We start from the raw sequence: 14,930 nt of genomic DNA on the forward strand, positions 1-14,930 counted from the left end.
CAATTTTGGTGAGTTTAAAGTCGTTAAATACAATCAGATAGGACTTTCTATTTGGATGTATGGGCTGTCTAGGGTTAGTATTGCAACTCAAGATTAGATATAAAAAATAGGCTCTAGAGTTGCTGCAGCCAACATTACCATTGCTTGGCATTTATGGTTCTAATGGCTATTTTCCCTTTCAGTGACTCGTCTCATGGACACGCCACCTTATACCACCTTCATGGTAAGTGGCTAAATGAAAGCATTGTCTTGGGGCCACTGTTGCCTGTAGTGACATCTCTGACCTGTCTATGATGATTCAGTTTACGGTTCCTGATTCTAATGAAGTTTACTCGCAGCGCACTGAGACAAGTGAATTCCACCTGTGTTATCTACTAGAACAATGTCTGATTTGTAATGTGATGTTTTGGTACTTTTCAGACTTTTTGGAGAGTCTGGCTGTGCTGGATGCCTTGCTAAAATCCCAGAATATTGGACAGGTTGGTACTTAAGATTTTGTGAATCCAATCTACCCTTGGGCTTCTATGATGATTTATACATTTCCAAAGAGTCTCTGATAATAATGTGAAGATGACACTGAACTGAGGAAGCATACCCTCAGTACAACGCAAGCTAGTTTAGCATTTCATGTCATGCTAAAACATGGCTGTTTTCTTTCTTTATTCTAGGTGTGGATTGTATGGTTGAGGACTCTAATAGTCCAATGCTGCTTGCACTATCTAGTAAGTATTGTCCTGTTCTTTGTACTGTTATGTGGAATGATGATTCATTGACTAGAGTCTCTGAGTAAAACCATGAAGATTACTTCACAGTGCACTGACCACACACCTTCATAACATTACCCTAGCCAAACAACTTTTAGATCATATTTTCAATATCTGGAATCTAGAGTTGAAATAACAACCCTTGACAGCCCATACCTCCAATCAGAAAAGTCCTATCTGATTGTCTTAAACGACGTTAAACTCGCCAACATTGCAGCTGGATAGCTTGGATTATCCTCTATCTGCAAATTTTGTGTAATAAAAATCCACCATAGACATGTTGAGCTGCTTGCTGTCAATACATTACGTACAGGTGATTATTTTTTAAGTTGGAAATCACTCAACGGTCCTGCACCGCCTGTTTCGAAATTATACATTTATAAAATAATCACCTGCACGGAAGTTATTGATAGAAAGTAGCTCAAAACATGTCTATGGTGGATTTTTATGAAACAAACTTCGCAGATGGAGGATAATTCAAGCTTTCTGTACAGCTGCAATTCTGCTCAGTTTAAAGTCGTTTAATTACAATCAGATAGGACTTTCTATTTGGATGTATGGGCTGTCTAGGGTTAGTATTGCAACTCAAGAGTACAGATATTTAAAAAATAGGCTCTAGAGTTGCTTGCAGCCAACATTACCATTGCTTGGCATTTATGGTTCTAATGGCTATTTTCCCTTTCAGTGACTCATCTCATGGACACACCACCTTATACCACCTTCATGGTAAGTGGCTAAATGAAAGCATTGTCTTGGGGCCACTGTTGCATGGAGTGACATCTCTGACCTGTCTATGATGATTCAGTTTACGGTTCCTGATTTCTAATGAAGTTTACTCGCAGCGCACTGAGACAAGTGCATTCCACCTGTGTTATCTACTGAAACGATGCCTGATTTGTAATGGGATGTTTTGGTACTTTTCAGACTTGTTGGAGAGTCTGGCTGAGCTGGATGCTTTGCTAAAATCCCAGAACATTGGACAGGTTGGTACTTAAGATTTTTGTGACTCCAATCTACCCTTAGGCTTCTATGATGATTTATACATTTCCAAAGAGTCTCTGATAATAATGTGAAGATATCACTGAACTGAAGAAGCATACACTCGGTACTACGCAAGCTATTTTGGCATAACATGTTATGCTAAAACATGGCTTTTTTAAAATATTTGATTGTAGGTGTGGATGGTTTGATTGAGGACTCCTATGCTGCAGGACTCCTATGATGCAGTTTTCTAGTAAGTATTGTCCAATTCCTCTGTTCTCTTATTGTTACTGTTATGTGGGATGATGATTCATAGACTAGAGTCTCCGAGTAAAAACCATGAAGATGTAACACAGTGCACTGACCACACACCTGCCATGACATATTACCCATTGCTTGGCATTTATGGTTCTAATGGCTATTTTCCCTTTCAGTGACCCATCTCACGGACACACCACATTCATGGTAAGTGGCTAAATGAATGCATTGTCGTGAGTCTACTGTTGCATGAAGTGACATCTCTGACCTGTCTATGATGATTCAGTTTACGGTTCCTGATTTCTAATGAAGTTTACTCGCAGCGCACTGAGACGAGTGCATTCCACCTGTGTTGTCTACTAAAACAATACCTGATTTGTAATGGGATGTTCTGGTACTTTTCAGGCATGTTGGAGAGTCTGGCTGTGCTGTTTTTTTTGTTAAAATCCCAGAAGATTGGACAGGTTGGTAAGATTTTGAAAATCCAATCTACCTGTAGGCTTCTATGATGATTTATACATTTCCAAAGAGTCTCTGATAATAATGTGAAGATGACACTGAACTGAAGAAGCATACTCCCAGGACTACGCAAGCTAGTTTAGCATTATATTTATGATGGCTGTTTTTAAATGTATTCTCTTTTATTCTAGGTGTGGATATTAAGGTTGAGGACTCCTATATTTCAATGCTGCAGTGATCTAGTAAGTATTTTCCAACTATTCCTCTGTTCTCTGCCATATGTGGGATGATGATTCATAGACTAGAGTCTCCGAGTAAAAACCATGAAGATGTAACACAGTGCACTGACCACACACCTGCCATGACATTATTACCCATTGCTTGGCATTTATGGTTCTAATGGCTATTTTCCCTTCAGTGACCCATCTCACGGACACATCATCTTACACCACCTTCATGTTCATGGTAAGTGGCTAAATGAATGCATTGTCTTGAGTCTACTGTTGCATGTAGTGACATCTCTGACCTGTCTATGATGATTCAGTTTACGGTTCCTGATTTCTAATGAAGTTTACTCGCAGCGCACTGAGACAAGTGCATTCCACCTGTGTTATCTACTGAAACGATGCCTGATTTGTAATGGGATGTTCTGGTACTTTTCAGGCATGTTGGAGAGTCTGGCTGGGCTAGATGTTTTTATAACATCCCAGAAGATTGGACAGGCTGGTACTTAAGATTTTGTGAATCCTATCTACCCTTAGGCTTCTATGATGATTTATACATTTCCAAAGAGTCTCTGATAATAATGTGACGATGACACTGAACTGAAGAAGCTTACACTACACAAGCTAATATAGCATTACATTTTATGCTAAAACATGGCTGTTAAATGTTTTTGTTATTTTATTCTAGGTGTGGATAGTAAGGTTGAGGACTCCTATATTTCAATGCTGCTTGCTGCAGTTACCTGGTAAGTATCCAATTCTTGTTCTTTGTACTGTTATGTGGAATGATGATTCATTGACTAGAGTCTCTGAGTAAAAACCATGAAGATTACTTCACAGTGCACTGACCACACACCTTTCATGACATTACCCGCTTGTGTTATCTACTAAAACAATACCTGGTTTGTAATGGGATGTTCTGGTACTTTTCAGGCATGTTGCCGAGTCTGTCCATGCTGGATGCTTAAATGAATTCCCAGTGAACGAGGCAGGTTGGTATTTATAATATCTTACTGAAAATGCAGTCCACACTTAGGCTTCTATGATGATTGATACATTTCCAAAGAGTCTCTGATAACAAGATATGATAGATGTCACTCAACTGAAGAAGCATACTCCCAGTACTACACAAGATTACGTTTAAAATGTAACCGGTTTCTATTTTTAATCGTAATTCCCTTAAATTATAGGTGTGACTAGTAAGACCTGAGGAAGATGGCCCTATATTTCAATGCTGAAGTAATCTAGTAAGTATTTTCCAAATTTCCTGTTCTTTGCCGTTATGACATGGTTTACTGTAACACTTCAGTGTTATTGTACTGATGATGCCTTTCTTTAATAGGAACTACAGCTTGTATCCACGCAGTTGGGGCTTTAATATGATCTGAAGTGATTTCAAGAACCCCCGTAACTACACTTGGAACCAAATGGACCCTCATTTGATTCCATTTGTACAGAGAGTTAGACCTAAGGAACAATTATGAACCCTGAGGATCCCTGGACCCCACTTTGAGAACCAATGAACAATCACTTTAGCTAGCAAGAGGTCAAATGATGAAAGCTTAACTTGTTGCAAATATACAGGGGTCTGTTGCTCGCTCCGTCCTGGGCTCAGCTGCAGGTTCGAATTTAAGATGAGACTGGATGTTAATGCAACTTGATGGTGTATAGCTTTTTTTTGCTGCAGTTCAGTTGGATTTGTGCTTGTTTTGACAGCAATCATGAAGAACTTTGCATGCAACTGTGTACTGAAAGCACCTATATTTTACGTCTTGATGAATGGAATACATGAGACCACAATGGAAACCAGTCCTCAGGGCATTTTATCTTCTAGCACTGTACTTTTTGCAAACTTTAAAAGTATTCAATTATCAAACCTGTTACAGTATATGGATGCTAATGCCAAAATATCTACTGGGTTGTTGTGGTTCTTCCAATCATATCCACTTTGTTGTAAAGAAGCTAATGGTACCAAGTGGAGATCACTGAAAATGTGAGATCGATTGCTTTGGACATTGTAATTCCAATAAGGCATTAATTTCACTATCTGCTGTTTCCAAGTAACGTATAACCTTGTCATATCTGAAGTATTTTGTTTATGGACAGTCAATGGTTCTAAAGTCTGAATAAACGACTGATAAGAAAGTGGCTTTGTCGTCGATTTGTGGGAGGTTGGATTTCTATCAATTGTAAAATGCTTAATGGAGATAATTAAACAGATCTTGGGAAAAACATCTCAGTCGAAACTGTTGGCTAGATAACGCCTCCAAGAATTCCAATTCTTTGTTTCCGGCGTTACACCTAAATTGGCGACCCATCGAAGTAAGTTTCTCCAGCGGAGGTCACTGATTTGCAGATTTCTGTCGGAGGCGAAGCTATAATTGGGGCGGAGGCGAGGATCGTTTTGGTTTTTTTTGCAAGCAGAAGAGCCAAACGTATACATGTTATAACTTCACGCATAACCTACTGGGGTCTCGTACTTCGATAGGTTACCTATTTCGGTGTAACAGTCAATTTACCAAACAGCAAACATCCCGTTCTCGTGTTCCTGACCTGTACTCGTTTCCAGTGTGTTGGTTGGAAGGTGATCAACTTTTGCTCTGTGCATTTGTCAACGTGGCCGATGATATATTTGTGCACATGTATGTATGGGGGAAAAGACACTGAATGGCATTTTATTTAGAGATACGATGCTTTACTGCTGTTAGAAGTTGATGGACATTAGGTGTTAGATCATTTTGGACGCTTATGATCTACGTTTGGCTAGCAAGGATCATTGCTAGCCTTAAGGTAAGATGACCTCACTCGGCTACTTGTACATGTTTGAACATGAGAATTGTACATGGTATTGGCAAGAAACGACCCAAACTTAGCATTTCTGAAACTAGTTTACAGAAGAAATATACATTTGTTAAATAGCTTCTGGAGCTAGTTGGTGGTCGCTAACCAGTGTTGCCATATTTTGTGAGAGATAAGACGTGCAGGTCTAGGAAAACAAGCCCAAAAGAAGCAGCATGAGCACTTTAACCCTCATCGGCTAGCTATTTGAAAATAGCCCACAACGCGTCGCAAGCTATTTTCAAAAACTCTTGCAAAAAAAATGGAATGCTGTTCTTCCTTCCTTACTATCCCCTGTTCACAAAACATTTCCATGAAAATATTTGAGAACCACTGGTTTGAATAAATAAAACATTTGGAAGCAAGCCTAAATTAGCAAGTACACTTAAGAAACAAGCCCCAAAAACGCAACCCTCAACAAATATTTACAAGCAACTTTACAGAAAAAGAAGCCTGAAGTTGCTTATAAGCAGACATGGCAACACTGTCGCTAACGCTAACCTGCTACGTGGAGTTGACTGTACAAATAATAGCTAATGTTAGCGGATCATCTCCTACTACATGGACGATGGAAATGGTATGATTATGAGGAAATCAAATACAAATGCTGTTTTGTTTTTCCTTGTCAGGTACGAGGAGGAACGCCACTCGGGAAAAACCCGTTCTGGAACGGGTTATTGGGACATTCCAAATGGGAAAACACTACTTTCTCATTTTTCTATGGACAACTTTAAACTAGATAGCTTTATTGGCATCCAAACATAAAGTTGTGGCTTTAGTGACAGTCTAACTCTTAAGACAGTTTATCTCTTAAAATGTTTTCATAGATTTGAACTGATTACACTGGGAAATAAGGGTTTAGATGATTCCACGGAGAGGCATGTAGACCTGCTCGAAATTTGGGGCGTTGGTATTTTATTTTTGTAAAGGCTCCTGACTTTGTTCTGTTGAAGTGTATTGTAAACACACACCCAGAGGTGTGTCTGTCCCTGGCCTGTGGTACTACTCCCTTGGGGCATTGGCATCTTAAAACTGAAGTCATTGCAAGCTCCTCATGGTTTTTAACTTTAAGGTGAAGTCATTGAAAGCTGGTTTCTAACTCTTAACAGTCTACTGCTCACTCTCACCAGCATATCTGTAATTACACATCTGTAGATTTTGTACAGACAGAAATAAGTGAAACAAGACCACAGAAAAAAAACATGTCAGCTGTAGTAGGCAGAGTTTGGGGATGGGTGCGTCCAGCTCTCTCATACCGCCCCTGGGGGGGTAGCAGTTATGTGAATGCCCCCCCTGTGGATACTGTGACAGACGAGGGCCAAAAAACAGGTGGCGGGGGTTTCAGGGTGTTAACATCCTGGGTTTGGGGCGGCCACAAAAGTGACCAAAGTGACCAAACAAAACTGGTAGAGGAGTTTTGGGAGGCAGAGGAGAAACTGCAACCCATGGAAGTCGAAGACCTCAGTGCAGGGAAACAGGAGGCTGAGCCGAAAGCAGAATATGCTTCCAGATGGTGGAATAAGATTCTTCCTTCCTCATATACTTTCTGGTCAAGCAAAACAGAATCCTACGGGCTGAGGCAAAGGAAATGCGCCAGTTGGAACCAAGGTACCTGGGACACTGAAAATGATGGGGACTTTTCAGACTATGGAACCCCGCCACCATCACCCACACCTGGTTCCTCTCCACTGTCGTCTACCTTTCAGCTCCTTGCTCAAAGCTGGAAGGGGGACATTTTACCAGAGCACTACGAGATCTGCTTCAACTTACTCCGCCACTTGTTTGACCTAGTCGTGGTGGGTTTCCTGTGGACTGTATCGCCGCCCTCTAAGCTCATTCTGGAGGTTTTGGGGGTCCAAGGAGCCATGAGGCTGTGGTTGCATGGGATGGCCATGTTTTTCGTGTCCACTGTCGGGATGGCAGGGTTGCTGTGGTTGATCCAGGAGTATCTTCCACTGGTTGCTCTGATCTACGGCATCGTACAGATGTTGGTAATCTCTGTCAGTGTCCGGCAGAGTGTGCTTCTAGGAGGGGAGGAGGACGAGATAGAGGGAAAGGAGGATGAGGCCCTGGAAGGGGAAAGAATTAGAGATAATGGGGAACAAAGAGAAGCACATGTCTACAGCGGACAAGATTAAGCCCTGAATTAAAGGTGGAATTTAGGGTAAGTTGATGTCATGCAAAAAGCCAATAAAATGCCCTTGTGCCACTTGGTTTATGAACGATGTAATTATATTAGTTTAATTTCACGTTAGCAAGAATGTGGACTGATCACTGTTAAAAGGGGTTTAGAGAAAATAATTGAACAGAATATAAGAACTTATTGTAAGAATCACATTCCTAGTTCTCTGTGCGCAGAACAAGCCAGTGAGCACAGCTTGGTGTTACTTTTAGTTTTGCAACCAGAGATAAAGAAGTTGAACTGTGACATTCTCCAAGTGGTGTGAAACCAACTTCCACTTGCAAAGCTTATAACACATCTTCTGTACTGTATGTAATCATATTTGAAAGACATGGAAGTAATAGTGTGTAGAATCAATTATGAACTGGCTTTCAGATTCAATTTTCATCACATGCAAAATTTATATTCTATATATCCTTTTTTGAAATCTGCCACCACTGCTTTTGCTTTCTGCTATTAGAAGTAATGCAAAATAAAAGCTTTAGAATGCAGTGTATATTGTATTTTGAAATGTTTGGTCCTTTTTTGATTAAGGATGTTTCTGTTTCCACAGGCAGCTTAATTTAGTTGCTGATCACCGGTCTACGAATGCCTGCAGAAAGTTTGTGCTGAAAACAGCCCAGAGTCTTCAATGCAAAGAAGATCCAAGTTGGATCAAACCACAAACCTAGTGCTGCAGGACTGTGACTTACAATGGAGATTAGCCATTGCTTTGCACATTCACTATACACTAAGTAATAGGCTACTCATTTTTCTTAATGTTCAACACTATTGTTCTGCCTTTTGAAAACGTTCCTTTACTGACCTTTATAAAAGGCATTTCTTGGAGATTTTTTAAAATTCAAAAACAGCACATTCATCACATATCAAGGCATAGAGAACTTGGCAATACCAATGTCGCTTGTGTTTGATGTTTGTTAGATTGGATAGTTTGAATATCCACTCAGATACCAGCAGTTTCTGATTATGTCCTCTATTTGGACTTATTTTTGCCTTTGTCATTTTCTGTACCAGCATGTTCAATAAGTATATAGCCTGTTGTCTTTTTCCACAATGATACTTTTTCACTGTCTTGCTAATGTATATTGTGTGTAAATGTTACACATTTCTGCCTTGTCATATCATATTCCGATCACATTTGCAGAGGCACAAATTATAAGACCATAAATGTTTGCTAACTATGATTAATGATTGGTCTTATAGCCCAGTAGCACGTTTTGCACAATACATTTCAATGTTGGCAACAGTGAACCTCATGATGCCAAGCATAACTCCAAGATGCGTGTTTCCAGGCTCCACAGCATGTACAACTTATGTCTTCATAGACATTATGCTTTTGAATTTCCTTACCTGCATCAGATATTATAAGAAATTTCAAAAGTAGGTCATTGTAGGTATTTTTATAAGGCTATCACAACTACACAAACATATTGATAATGGGTCGTGAAGAACTGTTAAAATATTATCTACATTTTATTTTTGCCTCTAACTCCTTTATGCTCGTGTTGAGCTTTTACCGCTTGGTCTTACTGACGATAACCTCTTGTAAAGAAAGCTATTTTTGTAATGAGTTACCATTACCCCAATAAGTGCTGGATCACTGTAGCAAACGGCTAGATCTGAGTCTTAAATTGAGCCTTCAATGCAGTTAGATGAAAGACCACCACTACATCAATAGTTTATTTCTGCACAGGTGAAGAGAGTATATATCAGCTGGGAAAGGAGCCCAGACGTGAAACTGTCAATGTATTTAAAGGCTGTTGTGAACCCTTCACTGTACACTGAGCTGAAAATAGTTCCACTGGGTAAATAAAGCTGTGGCATTTGTTTTTCTGGAATGTATTACTATTTGTCCAAAGTATACACAAAAAAAGTACTTGCTGTTTTTACATCTATTTATAAACCATACCCATTTGAGCTACACAAGACAAATGTTGGCATCTTGGCCTGTAACCTTTGATGAAACGTCGCCTGCTCTTTCCTTCCATTTGTCATTCAAGGAATGGCAATGTCTCTTGTCAAAGGGCAGATGCATGTGGCAGGAGCTGTTTCGAGTAGCACAGACCAAGAATAAACTTACTGCCAACCAGGGCTCCTAATGTAGCCATTAATTTTTATTTTTAACCACATGAACCCTAGCATTACTATTCTGCATATAGGCATTTGGTGAAAATGGTCAATCTTTTTTGCCATTGACTTGTCAAATTAAGAGGTTACGTCCGTCATCATGGTTTCCACCAGCATCTTGGCCTTCTGGTAATGCTAGGTAGTCCTACTTGGGATGTAGTTAATGAGAGTGGATATTGACTTGACTATAGATGTGGACGAGGTGCTAATGCTAATGTCTAATGTCGTTTGGTTACAACAGCTCCTCCCCAAAATCCTGCAAGTCACATTTTATAAGACTGATCACAGTTCAAAAGTTTTATTCACATTAAATCTGCTCTCATATGCTTTGTAGTATATACAGAAAGGTGCATTACCAGTACAAGAACAATGTACATACGTAACGTGTGTTGATGTTGTAAAAAAGAAACTGGTGGCGAGTGAATGGACTTTGTAATCCAGTGTTGTTATACACATGAAACACGAGTTGTTGGTGCTATTTGATGATATTTGGTCATGAGACACTCACAAATACAAAGCCTGAACCAGCAATCACGCACCTTCAACTTCTATAGTGAAAGCCACGTAGTTTTAGCCAGTTACATATGTACAACGAAGTAAGGAATGTACCTAACAGAACACCAAAGAGTGACATTTATTTATTCATCTCACCTCACACTTGAGTCTCTCTGCAGAGAGCACAGCAGTAAAAGCACAATACCCATGGGCTTTGAGTATGATAGAAAGCCTTATAGTCTCGATTTAATTGCAGCATTTCATAACTGACATGCAGCTGATTTTAATAGTAATACTTGGTGCATTATCTGTAGGAGTGAAGTAAATTAATACACTAACAAAAAGGATAGTTCTGATTCTTCCGTGTTAGCTTCATAAATTAATCATGTTGACAACTCTTTTCTTCCCCTATACTCATCTTTGCAGTCATTACTGTAGCATCCCTTCTTTCCTATGCAAGTTCACTCAAGCCAATACATGGAAACAAAAAATGTCTAGATGAGAAAATGATTTCTATTATGATTTAAGTTCCTGAACAGAAGTTGATCAATATATGATGGCCATAAATTCCTCGACAGAATCTGTGATTTGTATTTAGAACCCTCTACGATTGTCTAGGATAGTGGATTTGGTGTTTTGTTTTTTTGTTTTAATAAAACATTTTTACCGTTTACTGTTAATCAAAAGAGATTCAGAGTATTCATACATTAAATGTATAAACCTGTTACGTTTCCAAACAAAACCATCACTGTCAAAATAAAGTAAGACTAAAGGTGCAGTCATCATTCTGAAATCAATCAATACAGCAAAGTAATAACACAACTAACAATTGGTTAGTATTACAGTTATGCTGAAGTTTTAGGGAGGGCAGAAATATCAGTGCTGCCGACTTTTAGCCCACTGAAACTGATTGGTAACAGGGCTATAATATACCTTGATAAATTCAGACTAGCAGATTATATTTAGGTTCCCAACTGGCTGTGTAGTAATAATATAATTACACTGTAATGGATGCCACGTGCATTAACGTGCACGACTGCTTGCATGATCATGCGCCTGCATGAAAATGCATGTTTGAAACGGTAAACCAATATCAATAAAAAGGATGCATGTTGTTCCTTTTTTTTTACGTAAATGAACATGATCATAAGAACTCAATGCTTACACAAGCATCTTGCAATTGTAATATTACTACACAGATAATAGCCAACTGCATGTCAAGTATTACCAAATCAAGCATTAAGACAGACAAATAAATACGGTAATCATAAAAAAGGAGTTAAACTGGTGTATTATGTACAATATACTCTGCCACATTGCTAAAAGGAAGAAATGTAATATATTGCCAAATAGTGCCTTTTTTTCTGTGCCCTCTCTCTGTCCCAAACCTTTCACAGCTCCTCTTTATCTTTTAGGCCTGCCTCCCAGGACCTCAGTGACGGAATTAAACAAAGGTGAGTGTAGTTTTGCAATGTGTTGTCATCAAGAGAAATCCCTTGACCCCAGTATATGCTAGCAGTGAATATTAGTGGGCAGTTGATCCTCCAGAGTTTGGGGGCACTGTTGTCCCACCACCTCCCCTTTGTCCATGGACTCCATGCCCTCCTCTGCTGTGCCCCAAAATGCAGTGTGCACTTCCACACCCCTCATCGTCATCATCCCCCTCGCTTTCAGAAGAAGACTGCCCAAACTGTCTTGGCTTCTCATAGACACAGCAACCTAGAATAGACATGGAAGGATTAGATTAGATTGCATTTGATTAATTCCACAGTAGGGAATCCATCTAGAGGGCATTAGGGTGTCGCAGGGGTAAAGTTCCTGCTCACCACCGTGGAGACAGGTTTAATTCCTCCACAGTGCCTCCGGCTTGGCCAGGTGCTCCAACTAACACAATTGGCTGTGTTCGCAGGTGGGAAGCACGATCTGTCATGTATGTGTTTAGCCTCCCCAAGACCAACCAGTAGAAATTGGCAGTGACAGGGACTTTAAACATGAGGTGAATTAAGTTGATAAAAGAAAAAAAGACTGAAAATAAATAAATAAATACGCATCCAGGGGCAACCAAATAGCCAAGTGAGTAGGGCGAATAGTACCAACTGGGCTCAAAATGCCCTGATCAGACAGCCAGTCCCCAGTGTCATTCCCGGCTGGCTGGCCCATTTGCTTAATATCATTCCCCTTCTCCATCTCTGCATTTCCTCTCTCTCTCTCTCTGTCTCTCTCTCTCCACTATCGATTGTCATTAAAAGCTTAAATGCCCCCACCAAATAACCTAAAAAAAACGAATGAATTAAAAAGCCTCCAGTATTTGCAGTCTACGTGTTCTACCTGTAATGGTCAGAACATGCCATGGATGATGTGAACATAAGTAAGGACTCTGGCCAGATGTTGGGTAGAATAAAATGAATGCTCACATTTCGAAGACCTCCTTCCCAGGTGCTCATTGTCGACTGTGTCACTGGAGAACTCCACCTTCTTCTCAGTCTTTCTCTTTCTCAGCTTGATTGTGAGGCTACGTCCCTCCTGTGACACACATACAGTACATAGAGCTGCTGTTAATTTCAGTGGTGGAAAGTAACTGAGTACATTTACTCAAGTACTGTATATAAGTACAATTATGAGGTACTTTTACTTTACAAAAAGGTATTTCCAATTTTCAAAACTTTTACTTCTACACCACTACATCGCAGAGGCAAATATTGTACTTTTATTCCACTACAATTATTGTATTATTTTGATTATTATTACAAAACATGTATTAACCACTCAAGCCTTACATATACTTTGGCTATTTGATCTACAAGCTCACAACGCGTCGCAATGAGTTTAAAAAGAAGAAAAAAACCTTGTGAAACGGGACATTCTGCATAATGAGAACTTTTACATATGGTACTTAAGTAAATACCGACCTTTTACTTGTAACAGAGTATTTATAAATTGTGGTATTGATACTTTACTTTTACTTAAGTAAAACATTTCAGAACTTTTTCCACCACTGGTGAATTTCTCCTGAGATGATCTGAGATTATCTGTTTCTTGCTATGCAACATTGCAACATGCAACGAGGTTGTGCTTTATATTCAGTTAGATCTGTAGTAAGCTAGCAGACCCATCTTCATTATTTTCAGCAACACACCCCATGGAAAGTAAACAAGGTCAAAAAGTAAGCATTTACTATACAGATTGCCATGTTTGTGTAATTGTGTTCTAAACATTGCACCCAGGGGTGAGGATCAATATTTCAAAGTCGAGGTTGAAATGCATGCAAATCAAAGTTGGTCCTTCTACTAGATTTGAATACAACATGACAAATGACTTTACAGTCGTCTCAGAAACGTTTATGTTAAAGCCCTTGGATTCAGATCGATCATAGTACGATGATGACATGCCTAGGACAGAACAGACCAGTAGCAACAACGTAGCCAAGGTGTAAAGTAACTATGTACGTTTACTCAGGTACTGCACTTAAGTACAATTTTGAGGCATTTATGACTTTACTGGAGTACATTTTACATAGCGGGACTTCCACTTTGTAACAGCTAACTACATTGCAGTAGCCCTATTGATACATTTACTTAAGTCAAACTATGTGAATACTTTTTCCACCAATGTTGAATACAACATACAAACAAAGACAACGACAAATGACTAAACAGTCCTCTCAGAAACGTTTATATAAAACTAAAAGCCCTCTCGGGTTCAGATCGATCATAGAACGATGACATGCCAATAGGAAGGTGCGGCCTCGTCGTTAATAGCAACGGTACAGTGTCAACAGCTGAGGCTTAATATTTGTCCTTTTATCACAGGATAACCAAAGAAGATCGTGGCCGTTTATTTGCCATGGTATTGTTCTATACCTGCTGGGGCGGCGGCGGCGTGCTGATTTCTACCGTCTCCGTGATGGTCTCACTGGAAGTCCCGGGAACCTCCGCCATCCCTACCTGACGAGGCTAGGCGGCTAACCTTAGCTGGGTCTGACGGGAGGGCGCTGCCGCGAATCAACACTCAACAGACAGTCGGCGATCGTTACAATTAATAATAATAATTATTATTATTATTATTACAATCCTCGTTTCGTAAAATCACGAATCCGATCAAACACGAGGCTTTTGTGTCGTGAAGAGTTAGGTTTGTTTAATTGCCGTGGTGGGAAGAGATGCCCCCGACACACTACTGTTATTTTTTTTGCTGTTTACGGGGAAGATGATTTCAGATGGACAACTTCCCGTCACATCCAGGGTTGCCAGATTGTGCGGGAGTAAGCAATCAGGTCTAGGAAAATAAGCCTAAAAGAAGCAACTTAAGCCACGCATGAGCACTTTTGAACCTATAATATGCATCAGCTATTTTCAAAAACTCTTGCAATAAAATGTGGAATAAATGAAAAATAAATAAATAATTGAAACATTCTAACAACACAAATAGGCTACATATTAATCCGGGTGGTCCATGATGACATATATTTGAGAACCACTGGTTTAAATAATAATATTTTGTTGTTGAAACAAGCCTAAATAAGCAACTACACTTTAGAAAAAAGCCCACAAAAACCCACAACCCGCAATATTTGCAAGCGACTTTACAGAAAAACAAGCACAA

At 39.6% G+C, this 14,930-nt stretch overlaps 2 protein-coding genes across 2 annotated transcripts; one reads left to right on the top strand and one right to left on the bottom strand.

Moving 5' to 3' along the window:
* The first annotated feature begins 5,094 nt into the window (after positions 1-5,094).
* cUnh6orf47 (chromosome Un C6orf47 homolog) lies at positions 5,095-9,544 on the top strand. The gene is made up of 3 exons (XM_084079921.1): positions 5,095-5,476; positions 6,154-7,688; positions 8,260-9,544. The coding sequence occupies exon 2, from the start codon at positions 6,727-6,729 to the stop codon at positions 7,660-7,662; it is 936 nt and encodes a 311-aa protein (XP_083936047.1). The 5' UTR covers positions 5,095-5,476; positions 6,154-6,726; the 3' UTR covers positions 7,663-7,688; positions 8,260-9,544.
* A 571-nt stretch (positions 9,545-10,115) lies between these two features.
* On the bottom strand, positions 10,116-14,512 carry ppp1r11 (protein phosphatase 1, regulatory (inhibitor) subunit 11). Its single transcript, XM_084079922.1, has 3 exons — positions 14,189-14,512; positions 12,743-12,851; positions 10,116-12,047 (listed from the first exon to the last, which is right to left on the bottom strand). Exons 1-3 carry the CDS (start codon positions 14,264-14,266, stop codon positions 11,854-11,856), a joined length of 381 nt encoding a protein of 126 aa, XP_083936048.1. The 5' UTR covers positions 14,267-14,512; the 3' UTR covers positions 10,116-11,853.
* Positions 14,513-14,930: the final 418 nt, after the last annotated feature.

Source organism: Gymnoscopelus microlampas, assembly GCF_963454915.1.
Source record: "Gymnoscopelus microlampas genome assembly, chromosome: 15".
Taxonomy (NCBI): domain Eukaryota; kingdom Metazoa; phylum Chordata; class Actinopteri; order Myctophiformes; family Myctophidae; genus Gymnoscopelus; species Gymnoscopelus microlampas.